Source organism: Narcine bancroftii, chromosome 7 (assembly GCF_036971445.1).
Source record: "Narcine bancroftii isolate sNarBan1 chromosome 7, sNarBan1.hap1, whole genome shotgun sequence".
Classification (NCBI taxonomy): domain Eukaryota; kingdom Metazoa; phylum Chordata; class Chondrichthyes; order Torpediniformes; family Narcinidae; genus Narcine; species Narcine bancroftii.
The window spans coordinates 49,635,668-49,649,950 of NC_091475.1; the positions used below are offsets into that span (position 1 = coordinate 49,635,668).

General features: G+C 36.7%; 1 protein-coding gene across 7 annotated transcripts in view; it reads left to right on the forward strand.

Moving 5' to 3' along the window:
* The window catches only part of LOC138738899 (transcription regulator protein BACH1-like), an 87,093-nt gene extending 73,265 nt beyond the window's left edge, over positions 1-13,828 (forward strand). For 6 of the 7 annotated variants that reach the window (XM_069890062.1, XM_069890064.1, XM_069890059.1 and 3 more), the window contains 3 exons: positions 265-1,701; positions 7,340-7,546; positions 9,206-13,828. In XM_069890062.1, the coding sequence (XP_069746163.1) occupies positions 265-1,701; positions 7,340-7,546; positions 9,206-9,631 (2,070 nt within the window). In that variant the 3' untranslated portion in view covers positions 9,632-13,828. Of the gene's footprint in view, positions 1-264; positions 1,702-7,339; positions 7,547-8,360; positions 8,928-9,205 lie in introns of those variants that run through there. The other variant, XM_069890065.1, reaches the window with a different exon arrangement.
* Positions 13,829-14,283: the final 455 nt, after the last annotated feature.

A 14,283-nucleotide genomic window follows, 5' to 3' on the forward strand; every position in this document is an offset into this window, starting at 1 on the left:
TCCTCTCATGACATTAAGTCTCTTAAGGAGTCAGCTGTTATGAAGTGTTTCACAATTTATTAATCTTGCTATTTTTTTTCTTTTGAATTTTGTTATGTCTAGTTCTTAATTGTACATGGGTAAGCCCAATATGTAAAGGAGAATTATGGGAGAGTTATTGTATATCTTATGCTGTTAATGCCTATAGAAAATTAAATCACTAATGAGCTAATTTTATCTTTTGCTTCATCTCAAATTGGCTTTTATACAATTTTGTTTTATCAGGTTACAGTCAAAGGCTTTGCACCACTTCTTCAATTTGCATACACTGCCAAACTTCTTTTGAATAAAGATAATGTGTTGGATGTCTGCAGAAGTGTAGAATTTCTTGGCATCCATAACATTGAGAGAACGTGCTTTAGCTTTCTTCAAGCCAAACTTTTTGGGAGGTGTAAAGATTTTACGGAATTTCCAAGAGATGCCTGTTGTATATCCAACTGTCTGAAAACAAATCTTAAAATCCCTGTTGGAGACAATGAAAATTCAGAAGTTGATGATGATGTTGAAGAATTTCTTGAATTTGAAAATCTGAAGAGTCCTTGTACAAAACTCCGTAAATGCATTGAAGTTAGAAAAATGTGTCCAGATGTTCAAAATGAGGCAACTGATGGCAAGTACACATGTTTAAAACAGAGCAGGTGGGCCAGTTCAATATCTCTTTGTCCTAAGTACAGAAAATTTCAGTTGGCCTGTGGGAAGGAACGAATGACATCGTGGAATAATACTTCATCATTACCAAATCCTCCTTTGGAGCAAATTATTTCAAAGCAGCAAAATGAACCTTGTCAAAATTTAATATTCACAGGCGAGTCAGGGATTAAACCTATGAGAAAGATTGAAAATGATCATGGTAATACATCTGTAGCGGGTGAGAGTGGAATCTGTGATGTAAGTGGAGAAGTGAAGAAGCAAGTAGATGTAAATTGCTCAATAGCACAAAAACTTTCCAATGAAAAATCAAATGGGCCAGCGTGTAATATCTCAGGTATTCAATCAAACTTGACTGAAGAGCATTTCAACTTGCCTTGTCCCCAGAATGAACTCCTTAACTCCACAATGATACAGTGTGACAACTTGCAAAAAATTTGTGCTGCTTCTCCAGATATTGAAGGAACAAAAATTGAAATTGATCAGCGAAGTGCTTCAGAAAAAGGAGGGGGTGACTCTGAGAGAAAGTCAGTTATTTTCAGCTCGAATTGTTCTAAAAGACAAAGTATCAACACAATCTCCAGTGGTCAAAGCATTGTGAATAGAGAGGAGGTAGAACCTAACAATGCAGGGCCTGGCTGTAAAGTAGGATCTCTTATTGAAGAAAACAGTTGTCCAAAACAACCTAATGTAGAGACAATTTCTCAATATTCACAATTTTCTACAGATTTCTGCCAAACCCTTGAAGAAGATGCCCAAAGTACTTTAATGCATTATACCTCTTCAGCATCACACTTGTTGAGTTCAACAAACAGCTCTTTGAAGTGCCCATTTAAATATAATACTGGAAATTCAGTTTGCTCCAGCAACTCAGGTTTCGAGGAGCTTGAATATGACCAAGGACACCAGCAAGGCAAATATGATGACCCCTGTACTATTAACTCGGGAGATGATTTTGGCTCAGAATCAGAGGATGACAGTGAGTCATGTTCTGCCAGAGAACAAGAATGTGAGGTAAGAAAATTGATGTAATTTACCCACAAAAAATATAATGGGTTTATTGGAAAAATAACCAACATTTTTAAAAAGGGATTGTCTCAATAATAATGCGGGAAATAATACACACTGAAATAAACTTGAAGAACAACACCTGATTATGTCTGTCTGTCTGTCTCTCTCCCTCCTTCTCATTGCTCCCTCTCATTGCGCTCTCGCTTCTTCCTTGTCTCTCACTCTCGTCATTGCCTCGCCTCACTACATTGCTTCCCTCCTGTCCTTGCCCTCTCCCTTGGCACACTCTGCCCCTTCCTCATCCCTCACCTTGCTCCACCCCCTCTCTCACTTCACCCTGGTCTCGCCCTTGCCCCATCCCTCCCCCCACCCTTTTCCCCCCCCTCCCCTTCTTTGCCTCCTCCCACCTCCTACGCAGCAGCCCTTTGTGGCCCAGTTCTTTTATTCTCCAGTTAGTCACCACATCTCTCCCACTGAATCAACACTACCCCATTTCCTTTCTGGATCCATCCTCCTGACATGATTTCACCACTTTTCTGCCTTCAGTAACTCTCTTCAGCTTCACCTCTCCCCTTCTTGCTCCTTTCTCGTCCTTTTTTTCCCTTTTTGTCTGCTTCTCTCTTTCTCTTTGCTTCACCAACTTTTACCCCTTGGTCCACTCATCACACACGGACAGTTCCACACATTACATTCCTTTGTCTTTCCTCCAATTTTCAATCGTGAAGCAGGGTTTCAACTCAAACAATGGCTATCCATTTTCATCTGTGGAAAATTGATAAGATGTTCAAAACTGTAGAATGGTTTGTGATTGAAAGTTGCTTAGAGTGACTGAAGGGATGGCAACCAGAAGTACTTTTTTTAAAGAAAAATACTAAAGTGGTTGTAATTTGTAATGTGGTGCCTGGAAAGATGTTGAAAAGAAATTTGATTCTAATTTTTGAAAGGGAATTTGGATAAGTAATTAGCGTTATAAATTATTGCTCTTTACTAAGATGAGGGTGATGGAGTTATGAAGGACTAGTTCTTCCAAAGATTGTTTTCAAGGACGACTCTGTACTGAATCATTTCAGGATTCTCCAAGAGGTGGTGAAACCTAGTAATCATTGGAGCTATTGTGACCTGTGGTTGTTAAAAAAAAAAATTCGGATGGAAGGGACAGCAATGTTAAAGAGTATTGAGATGCAAGGATCGCTTTTTTGTTTTGATGCTGAGTCATCAGGGAGAATAGGATCCAGATTATTAAGAAAAAAATATATTCAAAAGAAATGGTTCAGGCTGTGGGGTAAAAAAGTTTGTTGAGTAACATATTGAATGGTGATGATCAATGCTTGAGTGTGTACATAATGGTAAGTGGGGAATCATAATCATAGTTTATTGACATAAACATGTTATGAAATTTGTTGTTTTATGGCAATATCACTGTGCAAACATATAAAATAAACAAAAATAGTGGAAGTGTAAAAGAAAAAGACAAAGTAAGGTAGTGTCTATGGTTCATCATTCATTCAGAAATCTGATGACCGAGGGGAAGAAACTGTTCTTGTGCCGCTGAGTGTTGTTTGGACAAAGGTTACCACAAATAAGTGTCTGCAGGGAGAGATGTAGATTTGGTGTAGGTAAGAGCCAATTGCATGAAAAGTTTCTTTAAGTGGAACTTGGAAGGCACTGAGTAAGTGATAGTGCATTTAAAAGACCTTAAGAAAGACCATTATAAATAACTTTGGATAAAAAATATATATCAAGAATTGATCAGTTAAAACACTGGGCATTTGGAGAAACTGAATTAAATATAAAGAGCAAGGATGGATTGATCAGTAGCAAAAGATGAGGTGAACATTCAGAGCTGTAGTGATTTTGTGTCTGTTTTGTAAATTTTTTAAAAAATGCTCTCATACCATGAATTTCACTTGGATAATGTACCTGCACAATCAATTTAGATAATATGTTTCATTGTACTATATTAGAGCACAAGAAAGAAGCAGAAATAATGGTTCATTATTGGAAAATTTTGCCAGCAGAAAGGCTCAGAAGTTTGTACGTTAATGCTGGTCATTCCCTCAGTTTTGCCAAAATTTCCATATTAGCTTGCTTGGCTGGTAGATAAGATGGCACAGCAAGTCTGTGTTGACTCACAAGAAATCAAATTCCTTGCTAATTTTCCCTGTAACCTATTCTCCCCACATTAACTTTCCCTTGTGCCTACTCACTTGGGCCAGTTTAGGACTGTAAAATAATCTACTGACTTGTATATCCATGAGCTTTGGAAGGAAAACAGATCACCCAGAGTAACCCTGCATGGTCATAAGGAGAATGTGTAAACTCCATTACAACAGTCATGGGACCTGTGAACCAGTAGTTCAAGTAATTGTACAACTTTACAAGGACACATGACTACTGATGGTGGATTTTTTTTTGTACATCTTAATGACTTTAGTGTTTTCAGACTCTGTGTGGTATTGCTTTACCTGAGCTTAAAATGTACATATATACAGGTTGGAATGGCAAGATTCCCACAATTGTATTTTTTTGGGAATATTCATAGGCCCAGAAAATTGATATACAGGCACAAGACCCTGATGTTAATCTCTTCCTGACCTACAAGATCAGTATTCAATTAAGGTTTCTTCCCAACCCTTTTTATCATGTCATGCAATTATTTTAATTCAAATTTCACTTCAATTAGCTGGTGAGGTTATCTCCCCATGAAACACTGAGTCTCTGACCATCTGTCAGTTGAACCCAGAGAAATGTATTGCTGCATTGCTGTAATTACTTTATTGAAGATAGTTTGATTTAATGCTCTTAGTCCTTTTTTTAAAATTTATCAGTTGAAGAATGCTAAATTCCAGTCAGTTCCATTCCAATTTGTGATGATGGATCAGCCATGATCTTGTTGAATAGTTGAATTGGCACAATTGCCTCATCCTGTTATTTCTTGTGGAGAATGTCTAGTTCCACTGACAAACTGCTTTAGTCAATAAAAGGGAGATTTTATATTTGGTTTCTGCCAGTGACTTTTTGCATCTCTACAAATATCAATCAAAATATATTTTATAGAAAAACAGAAAAGCTGCAAATGCTGAAATCTTGATCAAATAATGAGCTGCTTTAGGAACCCGATGGTCCAGGCTCCATCGTTGGATAGAAATGGTCAGTTAACATTTTGGTACAGGACTATTGAGTGTTATTTGCTAATCGATCTGCAAGCAAAATTCCATGCCAATGATGTTTTCCTTCCTTATCTCACTTTTTAATGCCTATACCATTTATATGGTTTTGCAGTTGTGATTGAGCTGATGTTATCCTTTTCTCTCTACAAGCAACCTTTTGCATATTTCCAGTTTAATTTTTGTGTGTTGTTATGAGCCCAGAGGACCCATAAATTCACCCAGACAAATGGTTACTTAAACAAAAGTTGCTTTTAATTATCTTTAAACATGAAAACAGATTCACACTTTAATTTAACTAACCTAACTTAATCCCCTTTCAATTCTAAGCACACATGTGTGTAATGTGTGTGTAAATTCAGAAAAGTTCTTTGGTTCACAGTCCAATCTCACTTCTCATTCCTCCAAGTTCACTAGTTGTAGGCAATTCTTATACTGTGTACAGAATTTAACATTTATTAAGTTCACCAGGCTTTGGTGCTTGAAAGGTAAATGGTTATCACTCAGGAAAGTTCTTGTTGGTTTTCAGAGAAAGATTTGTTGTTCCAGGACATCCACAACTGATCCCTTTTTGATCAACCACTCCAGTGTCTTGCTGACAAAACTTATCCCCTTCATGGTTCTCCAGATGGTAATCTCTTTCTTTCAGGTCACCACAGAGTTCCTCTTTGTATCACTTATTCCAAGTGAAACATTAAACAGCCAGTCCTCTCCTCTTGCATGAACCACAATGGCTTTGACCAGCCTGTCTTTCAAAATGAGGCTTTCCAAAAGCTTGTCAGCTTGTCCTGTTTCAGACCCAGCTTCTGTTACTGGCTATAACACTGTAGAAGTGATCGATCTCTCTCTCTCTCTCTCTCTCTCTCTCTCTCTCACTCTCAGAGAGAAAGACTGTTTGACTTTCTCTGCTTGCAAAACCACATGACCCTCTTAGAACAGCAAGCTCTACTCCAGACAGAAGGTGGCTCCAACATGATCTTTCATCTGTTGCCTTTTGTAAACAACAATCCAATAGTGAAGTCTCTTGGGCACTCTCCAAAACTCTTGCAAAAGCTGTGGAGCTGATCTGTCTAGCATTAACAGAGCTCCATTATTTCAAATAAGATCTGTTTTAGTGTTTGTATGCAACTTTCTCTAACAAACATTTCCCAATTTATCTCCCAAAAACATCTATATAATCTCTGTCACAGTGTGGCCTTCAAAATATCTGCAATATTTTGTCTTTTTAGTTAAGTCATTTGCAACATGCAGTTCTTAAATTTGGAAATATAATGAATGACCTCTTGATATCTCAAAACAGATGTAAGTATTGAATGCTATAACAGGTGTAAGACCAAATAATATATTTAATAGAAAAACCTACACTCCAGAAGTAGCAGGATCTCAAGTCTATTTTAGAAATTTGCCTTAATGTCTTGCCTAATGCATTCCTGCAAGTAGCAACCGTAATACAATTTTCAGGTATGGTCTGATAAATGGACAATGACAGTGCCATCCAGTGACCATGTGGAGAATTGAAGAGTTTAACCATCTGCTATAATACACAATGTTACTACCAACAACTTTGTGCCTACTTTTGACCAAAAACGAAACAGCCAACTTGATACAGTGGCTGGAAGATCAGAGGCTTTATGTTTTTTGGAGAGTGACTTACCTTCTTACACCCCAAGGCCTCCCATCATCTGCAAGGAACAGATCAGGATGTGATGGAAATCTATCCATTTGCATCATATGAGTGCAGATCCAACTATACTCCAGCTTGACATAATCAAGTTGAAACAGCTTGTTTGATTTGCACCCTGTTCACCAACATAAGAATTTTATTCCCTGTAGTTGTGTTTTGAATGATCTACAAGGTCATTCTTATTTGGTCTTTCAAACCACCCAAGTCTGTAACCCCTTCAACCAAGTGCAACAAGGACAGCAGACTCATGGGAATACTACCATTGTAAATTCTGCTGGTCACATATCTTTCTAACTTTGAAATATATTCCATAGCTCATTTATCATTTCTGGGTTTGAACTGTAATGTGCAAGTCCCTTCACCAGAAGAATTGCAGTGGCTCAACATGGTTGCACAATACCTCCACTTCAAAGGCATTTAGCACTGGGCAATAAATGCTGGGATTGAGAATGATGTCTGGTAAATTACAAATAATTCTAGCAAATTTTACAAATTAGATTTCCTGTAAATCTCCTGTTTGCCCCTGAAAATTCTGCATAGACTCTATGAATGAAGTAAAAATATAATGTTGGAGAAACCGTCTTTTTTTAACCTCCAGTATTGTGTTTTTATTGTATTTTACCATTAACCCAGTGTTGATTGCCAATAGTCAAAAGCTGAACTTGCTCAAGTTTGTTTGATTAAACAAATCATGAAAAGTGCATTCTCCACAATTTCTAGATGCATTCATTTATCATTGAATTATATCCTGCTTTTGCTGAACTAATTTAAGATTTTGGGTTTCTTTTAGGTAAAACTACCATTTCCTGTTGAAAGAATTACACTGTTATCCAGAAATGATTTTCAAACAATGCTGAAGCTGCATAAACTGAATCCTGAACAACTCGATTATATCCATGATATACGACGTCGTAGCAAAAACAGAATTGCAGCTCAGCGCTGTCGAAAGCGGAAACTTGATTGCATTCAGAACTTGGAATGTGAAATACATACGCTGGTAGGTTTAAAGAGAGTGGTGTTTTGAGAATTTTCATATTCTGCATGAGTTTTTTGAGTGTGCTTGTTGGTGTTGAGGGAGGTGATATTATTCAATCTGCCATTATCTGGAAGATAGCTTGTAGTTTCAGTAGCCTGTTTTGAATTTTAATCTGGTTTGGGGTTCAAATTCATTCACAAGGAGGATAATTGAGAAGTCTGTGCTTGCTTACAAGATCTGGTCATTATTTGGGTGTCCATTGATAATTTCCAAGTAACATCTATGTGACCTGTCATTCACCTTTCTAAATAATTGTCTCTCCTGATGTTCAGGAGTATTCTCACCATCAAATCGCTTACCATTAACACAGTAAAACACAAGAGCCTGCAGACTCTATGAATGAAGTAAAAATATAATGTTGGAGAAGCCGTCTTTTTTTAACCTCCAGTATTGTGTTTTTATTGTATTTTACCATTAACCTAGTGTTGATTGCCATTAGTCAAAAGCTGAACTTGCTCAGCTGCACAATTAAAGTAACTATAATAGCATAACAGATCTAGGTATGCTGCGGCTGTCTTGACACCCCCAAGTGTGTCTGTTGCTCATACAAGTTAAGAGTGGGATAGAAAACCTTTTACTTATCAGGGTGAGTGCATTACCAACAAGACCTGAGGTTTGAAGTTATCTAAGACAAAGTGGCAAGTTCAAGAAAAAATTCTACCAACTGGCGTAAACATTCACTTCTTTGAACTACCCCAGTGGTTGCAATGTATGCCATTTGTAAGGTGCCCTGCAGCAGCTCACGGTTGTTTCTTCTTGCCTCCCAAATGAACAGTCTGCATCAGCTGTGAGGCAAGGCCACGTATTTATGGATTTGGCAGCACAACCAAGTCAAGTAACAAAGTTGATTGGAAATGTGTTATTGTTCTTTCATCAGTAGGAGTCAAAATATTGCAACTGTAACAGCACTGTGAACACCATAATGGTCAAGAAAGCAACTTGCCATCACCTTGAGGACAGTTAAGGATGAACAGCAGATGCTGGGCTATGTCAATGATCTGCAAAAATAATAAAATGAAATCATGGAACCTTAGCTTCATTCTATGAATGTGCAAATGCTCTTTTAAGCAAATTGGGTTTTTTATTTGATTCTCTTTTGAATGTTGAATCCTGTAAGTTGTTGCATCACATCACAATAAAAGTTTCCTTGTGTCTTTTCTGGTCCCTTTATGATACCTCTTAAATATAGTAAATGCTGTAAACAAAACAACTAAGTGATGGAAATTCTGTCTGTCCAAGTTTATGTACAGTACAACTCCCATTATCCGAAATAGGATTATCCGAAAAATCAGAAATCCTCATTTATCCAAAAAATGTCAAAGCTGAAATTACATCATTTAGCCTCCGAGTTTTTGGTGTTGCATTTATCTTCTTTTGTTTGTTGTTTATTGGTGAGAATTAAAAATTATTTCATATTTAAAATGCTTTGTTTTTGTTTAAGCATTGTTACAAATGATTTGCTGTCGCTGCTGGGCTGTCTTTTTTTAAAAAAAAGATCAGTTCTCCAAAAATATCGTTTATCCGAAATAGGCCCAGTCCAGACCATTTTGGATAATTGGATTTGTACTGTATATAGTTATCAAATATGATTTTAAAGTTTTGTTCTTCCTTCCAATATAGCTTTGTGAAAAGGAGAAGCTGCTGCAAGAGAAGGGCCAATTAAAACTATCAATGGGTGAAACCTGGAGTAATTTATCAGGCCTTTGTAAGCAGATATGTAAAGAAGCAGCCCTGACCCCTGAACAAATTCAGACACTTGCCAAGTACTCCTCCCGAGAATGCCCTCTTTCAGTGCTGAACACCCAAAGAAGCCTTGGCTCCATCACCAATACAAATCAGATTATTTCACACCCAGAGTTTTCCACAAGTTCAATGAGCATTAGTGAGCAAGACTCCAGTCAACAGCTTCAGGAAAAAACAATGGATATCCCCAGCAGTCCACGAGAAGGGGTTACAGCAGATCTGTCCAAGACAGAACAGTCCTGCCAAACTGTAATGACTGATTTCTGTCAAGAGATGATAGACAAGTGTACCACAGATGAGTAATCCTGCATTTTACAATTTTCAGTCGGAACCAGTACTCTGTTCAGAGTATGAGATTCACTTACAGGAATCATGAAGCACTGTTGATCCTGAAGACCAATGCAACTCATTTGTAATCTTTTTATGCATGTAATCTACATATGTCTCACTTTCAAGACAGTTTTATAGTGTTCCTTTTGAATTTATATATGTTATTACTTGTGAAATTTATGCAAGGTTCAAAAATGTTTGGCAATTTAATCAGTGTAATGCAAAAAGTAGAGGATAATATTTTAAAAATCGTCCACTTGATGAAATGCGAAGGAGGGGAAAGATACCAAATGGAGCAACCATAAATTCCTTTTAACATCTCAATAACAAATATTTCAAAATATTTTAAGCGCCCTTCATTGGAGACTGTGTTACATGCGTTTTTGCATGAAATGATACTAGTTCATTCTTTTTTAAAAAAAACATTCAAAATCTATATTTTCACTTTCCAAGTTAGTGTTATTTCCTCTTTGGTAAGGTATTGTACAAATTCATGAACAGTGGAATTTTGCATTTGAATTCTTCTAATGAAACACTAATTTATCTCCTTAGCATCACGAGTATACTTTAATAGACTTTCCTTGAGCACTGAAGGGCTTTCTTTTGAAACAGAATTTCTGTACTTTGGTATTCATAAACTGTGGTACTACAAGATGAATAGTTAAAGAGCCGCCACCACAGGTTGAAAAGCTGCCTTTCATGTTCAGAGATGGTGTTTCTCTTCAGCAGTCAGATTTATAGACCTTTGATCCACTAAGTTAATTTCCTTTAGTCACAGTGGGAACCGGTGCCATCTATTGTCAACATTCTTTTGTGGACTGAGCACCATTAATTGTTATTTAATTTCCTGTTATCAAACACTGGATCTGTTTTTATAAATTAGCAAGTTGGGGAATTTTGTTCATTGTTAATAATTTGCTTCTCTTCTGTTTAATTGCAGTAAGTGATTGTTGAATATTTTATATTTGTTTATTCTCCTGATCTCCTTGGGACTTTGAAGATAATGCCAACAGAGATAGTAGGTTGAAAAGCAAAACTCTGAACGTGTTTTTAGGTAGATTTCTGCAGCATTCATGGATTGGAAAAATTGAGCCAATAGCTGAAGTGATAGCTTCTTTCAGACTTCCCTTGATTCTTTCTGAACGCTTCCTCAAATGCATGTTTATTTGTGCTTAAGTATATATTTGCAGTTAGTGAGCATTAATGGTCCAAATGCCCTTTCTCCACTATCTACCTTGCCTCCACCTTTGTGTTCATCATATGCCATGGAGTGCATCATGTAAAATAAAGTGTCCCTTTTCATACCAGCATTGTTTCCACTCCAGCTTTTATCTTGAGGTGGAAAGAAATGCTGGGATCCTTGGATATCTTTTTGTGTGGCACGGTTTTTCTATTGAAATTTAAAAAAAAATACAATTTCATAGCATTATCACAGTTGTACATTTGTGAAGAGTTTATCGGCTTTTAAATATAGGGCAGCAATGGAACTCCCATATCATATGGAACCCTATTACATCTGTTTATAAAAGACATAACCACTAATATTTTCAGCAGTTGGCATAATAGAACAAAATTACTAAGTGGCCTAAGTTGTTTGAAATGGGATGCCTTTATCAATACAGGTATTACTTGAAAGTGAACCATTAAATGCTAATTTTGCTGATTCTAAACTTTGAATCTGAAAATGACAAAATATTTATCATCGTCTTACTGTATGTTAAAGTATAAAGCTAATTACAGTAAAACCCCTGTTATCCAGAATTCAAGCAACCACCAGAAAAATAAATAGGTAAAAAATTAGGGAAATTTAAAATTGGCATGCCTCACAACACACAATCTCAAGCAACCAGAAAATTCACTTATCTGGCATCTACCAATCCCCATAGGTGCTGGATACCACCGGGGTTTTCCCGTATTTGGTTTCTGTATACAGCAGGTCTTTGGGAAGTTTTCCCTATGCTTTGAAATAGAAGCAATTTATTCCAGCCAATAATCTTGACTACCTCATTGTTGAAGGAATACATCAAAAGAGACGACGATATATTATTCTATCCAAGTAACTGTCAGTTCTTTTACTTGGGACATCAAATTTCAAGCTGTATATCTTTCTCATTATATATAATTGATCAAGAATTACCACTATGGGTGAAAAGAAATAAAATCACTGCTTATTGGAGGAGCAGTGTTATTTTATTTCAGTGGACCACCCAGTTCAACATTATTGTCAGGATTGTCCAATGTATTAACAGTATTCTTGTCACTTTTCTTCACTTTACAAAACTACACAAGGAAAATATTGTCCTATAAGGTACGGTGTTTAACTACAAATTTAAGATTCTAGTTGAAGGTGTTTTTGAAATTTAATTTCCTCATCATGAACAAACACTAAGTCTTCCAATAGAATTTGAGATTATCCTCTGGAGCGATTCTTTTAAGCCATCCTGAAATTGGTATTTGCATAGGTTGACAACAGGAAATGTAGACTTAATTTTTTTGGGAAGGATGAAATTTATCTGTTCAGAGACAAATGGACTTTTTTTTTAGTAATCCAGTAGAGGGCGTTTGAGACCAAGTTGAATGAGACTGCAGATGCTGTGATTGTAGTAAAATCACAGAAATGCTGGAGGAACTCGGCAGGTCTTGGAGTGTCCATAAGAGGTAAAGATAAATAACCGATATTTCGGTAATACCTTGAAGAAGGGCTCAGACCTGAATTGTCAGTTACGTACGGTATCTATCACCTATGGACTTGCTAAGTTCGTCCAGTATTTCTTTGTTATAAGTCAAGCTGATGCCCTTCAACCAAAAAATAATCTGTTCGAGAACTCGGTGGGGCCAACAGCATCAGTGAAAAAAAAATGATTGTCATTTAGGGTCAAAATCTCTCCTGATATTGCAACTATCTTTTTCACCTGCAGATGCTGCTTTGATTTGCTAAGTTCCTCCAGCAGATTGGGGGGGTGGGGTTTGCTCAAGTTTCCAGCATTTGTAGTCTCTTGTGTTTCTTAAAACTCTAAATACACATTGAATTTTAGGGAAAACTACAAAAATTTGTCTTAAGATTTTGGCTTCCTCCCATTTTATTTTGAACTTCCTCCTCCTCCTGCCAAAAACAACAAGAATATGGCAAGATGAATTCTAGTTATGATTATGAAACATTATCATTCATTTTTATCAGTTCGGGTATAATGATTGATTTTTCTTTGAGGAATATATGAACCATTGGTCTTTCCTGTTTTTGTTGGCGTTTTCAAAAATGTGAATGCCCTACAGCAATCTATCCCACAAAAATGGATAGATACAAGTTGTAAAGTTTTATTGACCTGGTTAAACAATTAAAATTGGTGGGATTTTATGACACCAAATGTATTTTTTTAAGTTAATGTTTACATTCACCACAGTGTAGTTCGGCACCACACTTCTCGTGCTTGTGTAATGAATTATCGCAAAACTGCCTCAGAATGTAATAGATGTGCTTACTTTTGGTAGGCTGAGCCCTCAAATCCAACATCTCAATTTTTTATGCTCTTAAGGAACAAGCACATTGAAGTAGACCAGGAAAATGTAATTCACTGCAGGGATAGAGGCTGCATGATTGAAATTAAGTATGTTTGACTTTCAATCTCATTAATGTCCAGCTTTATCAGATTTACTGGGTCAAACATTTCACTGGCAAATATTTCTGCAGAATCTAATTTTTCTGCAAGGTATGTAAATCCGTGCTGAATTTCTCCACAAGTTTAGAATGCACCTTTTCTATTGATAAAGTAAAATGTTTATGCATTCTAATGTGCATTTATTAAGAATAATAACTGTGGATTGATTTGGAATTGTATATTGAGAACTACTTTTTAAAATTTGTAAACATTCTACTGTGATACTTTTGAAACTTTAGTGGAAGATTAGCAGTGATTATTTAATGTCTGTATGGTTCACTTGTTCAGATTCCCTGATTTTGGACATATTCAAATATTTTGCTCTTTGCTCTTATTTTTGCCATTGTACAGTTGTATTTTGTAATTGTGCATTCACTACCATTCTCTGTTTGGTTTTTGTATTGTACAAACTTTAAGGAAACAATTGTTTGGTATGATTGAGCTTTACTGAATTTACTTTGAACTTTCAAGAGATTTTGCAAGAAGTGTAAATATTAAAATATGTGGGACAGTTGTTCATCTCAAAAGTTTCCAGTATTTGTGAACTTGAAGTCTTCAGACTATATATTTGAGATCCAAATACATTTGTACCAAACGTTGATGATCTTTGAGGGAAGTACTGTTTCATTTTTCTCTTTGGCTTGGCTTCGCGGACGAAGATTTATGGAGGGGGTAAAAAGTCCACGTCAGCTGCAGGCTCGTTTGTGGCTGACAAGTCCGATGCGGGACAGGCAGACACGATTGCAGCGGTTGCAAGGGAAAATTGGTTGGTTGGGGTTGGGTGTTGGGTTTTTCCTCCTTTGCCTTTTGTCAGTGAGGTGGGCTCTGCGGTCTTCTTCAAAGGAGGTTGCTGCCCGCCAAACTGTGAGGCGCCAAGATGCACGGTTTGAGGCGTTATCAGCCCACTGATGCATTAACAAAAATTTGATTCCATTGAGATGAGAAGAAGAGGGGAGAATAAATTTAATT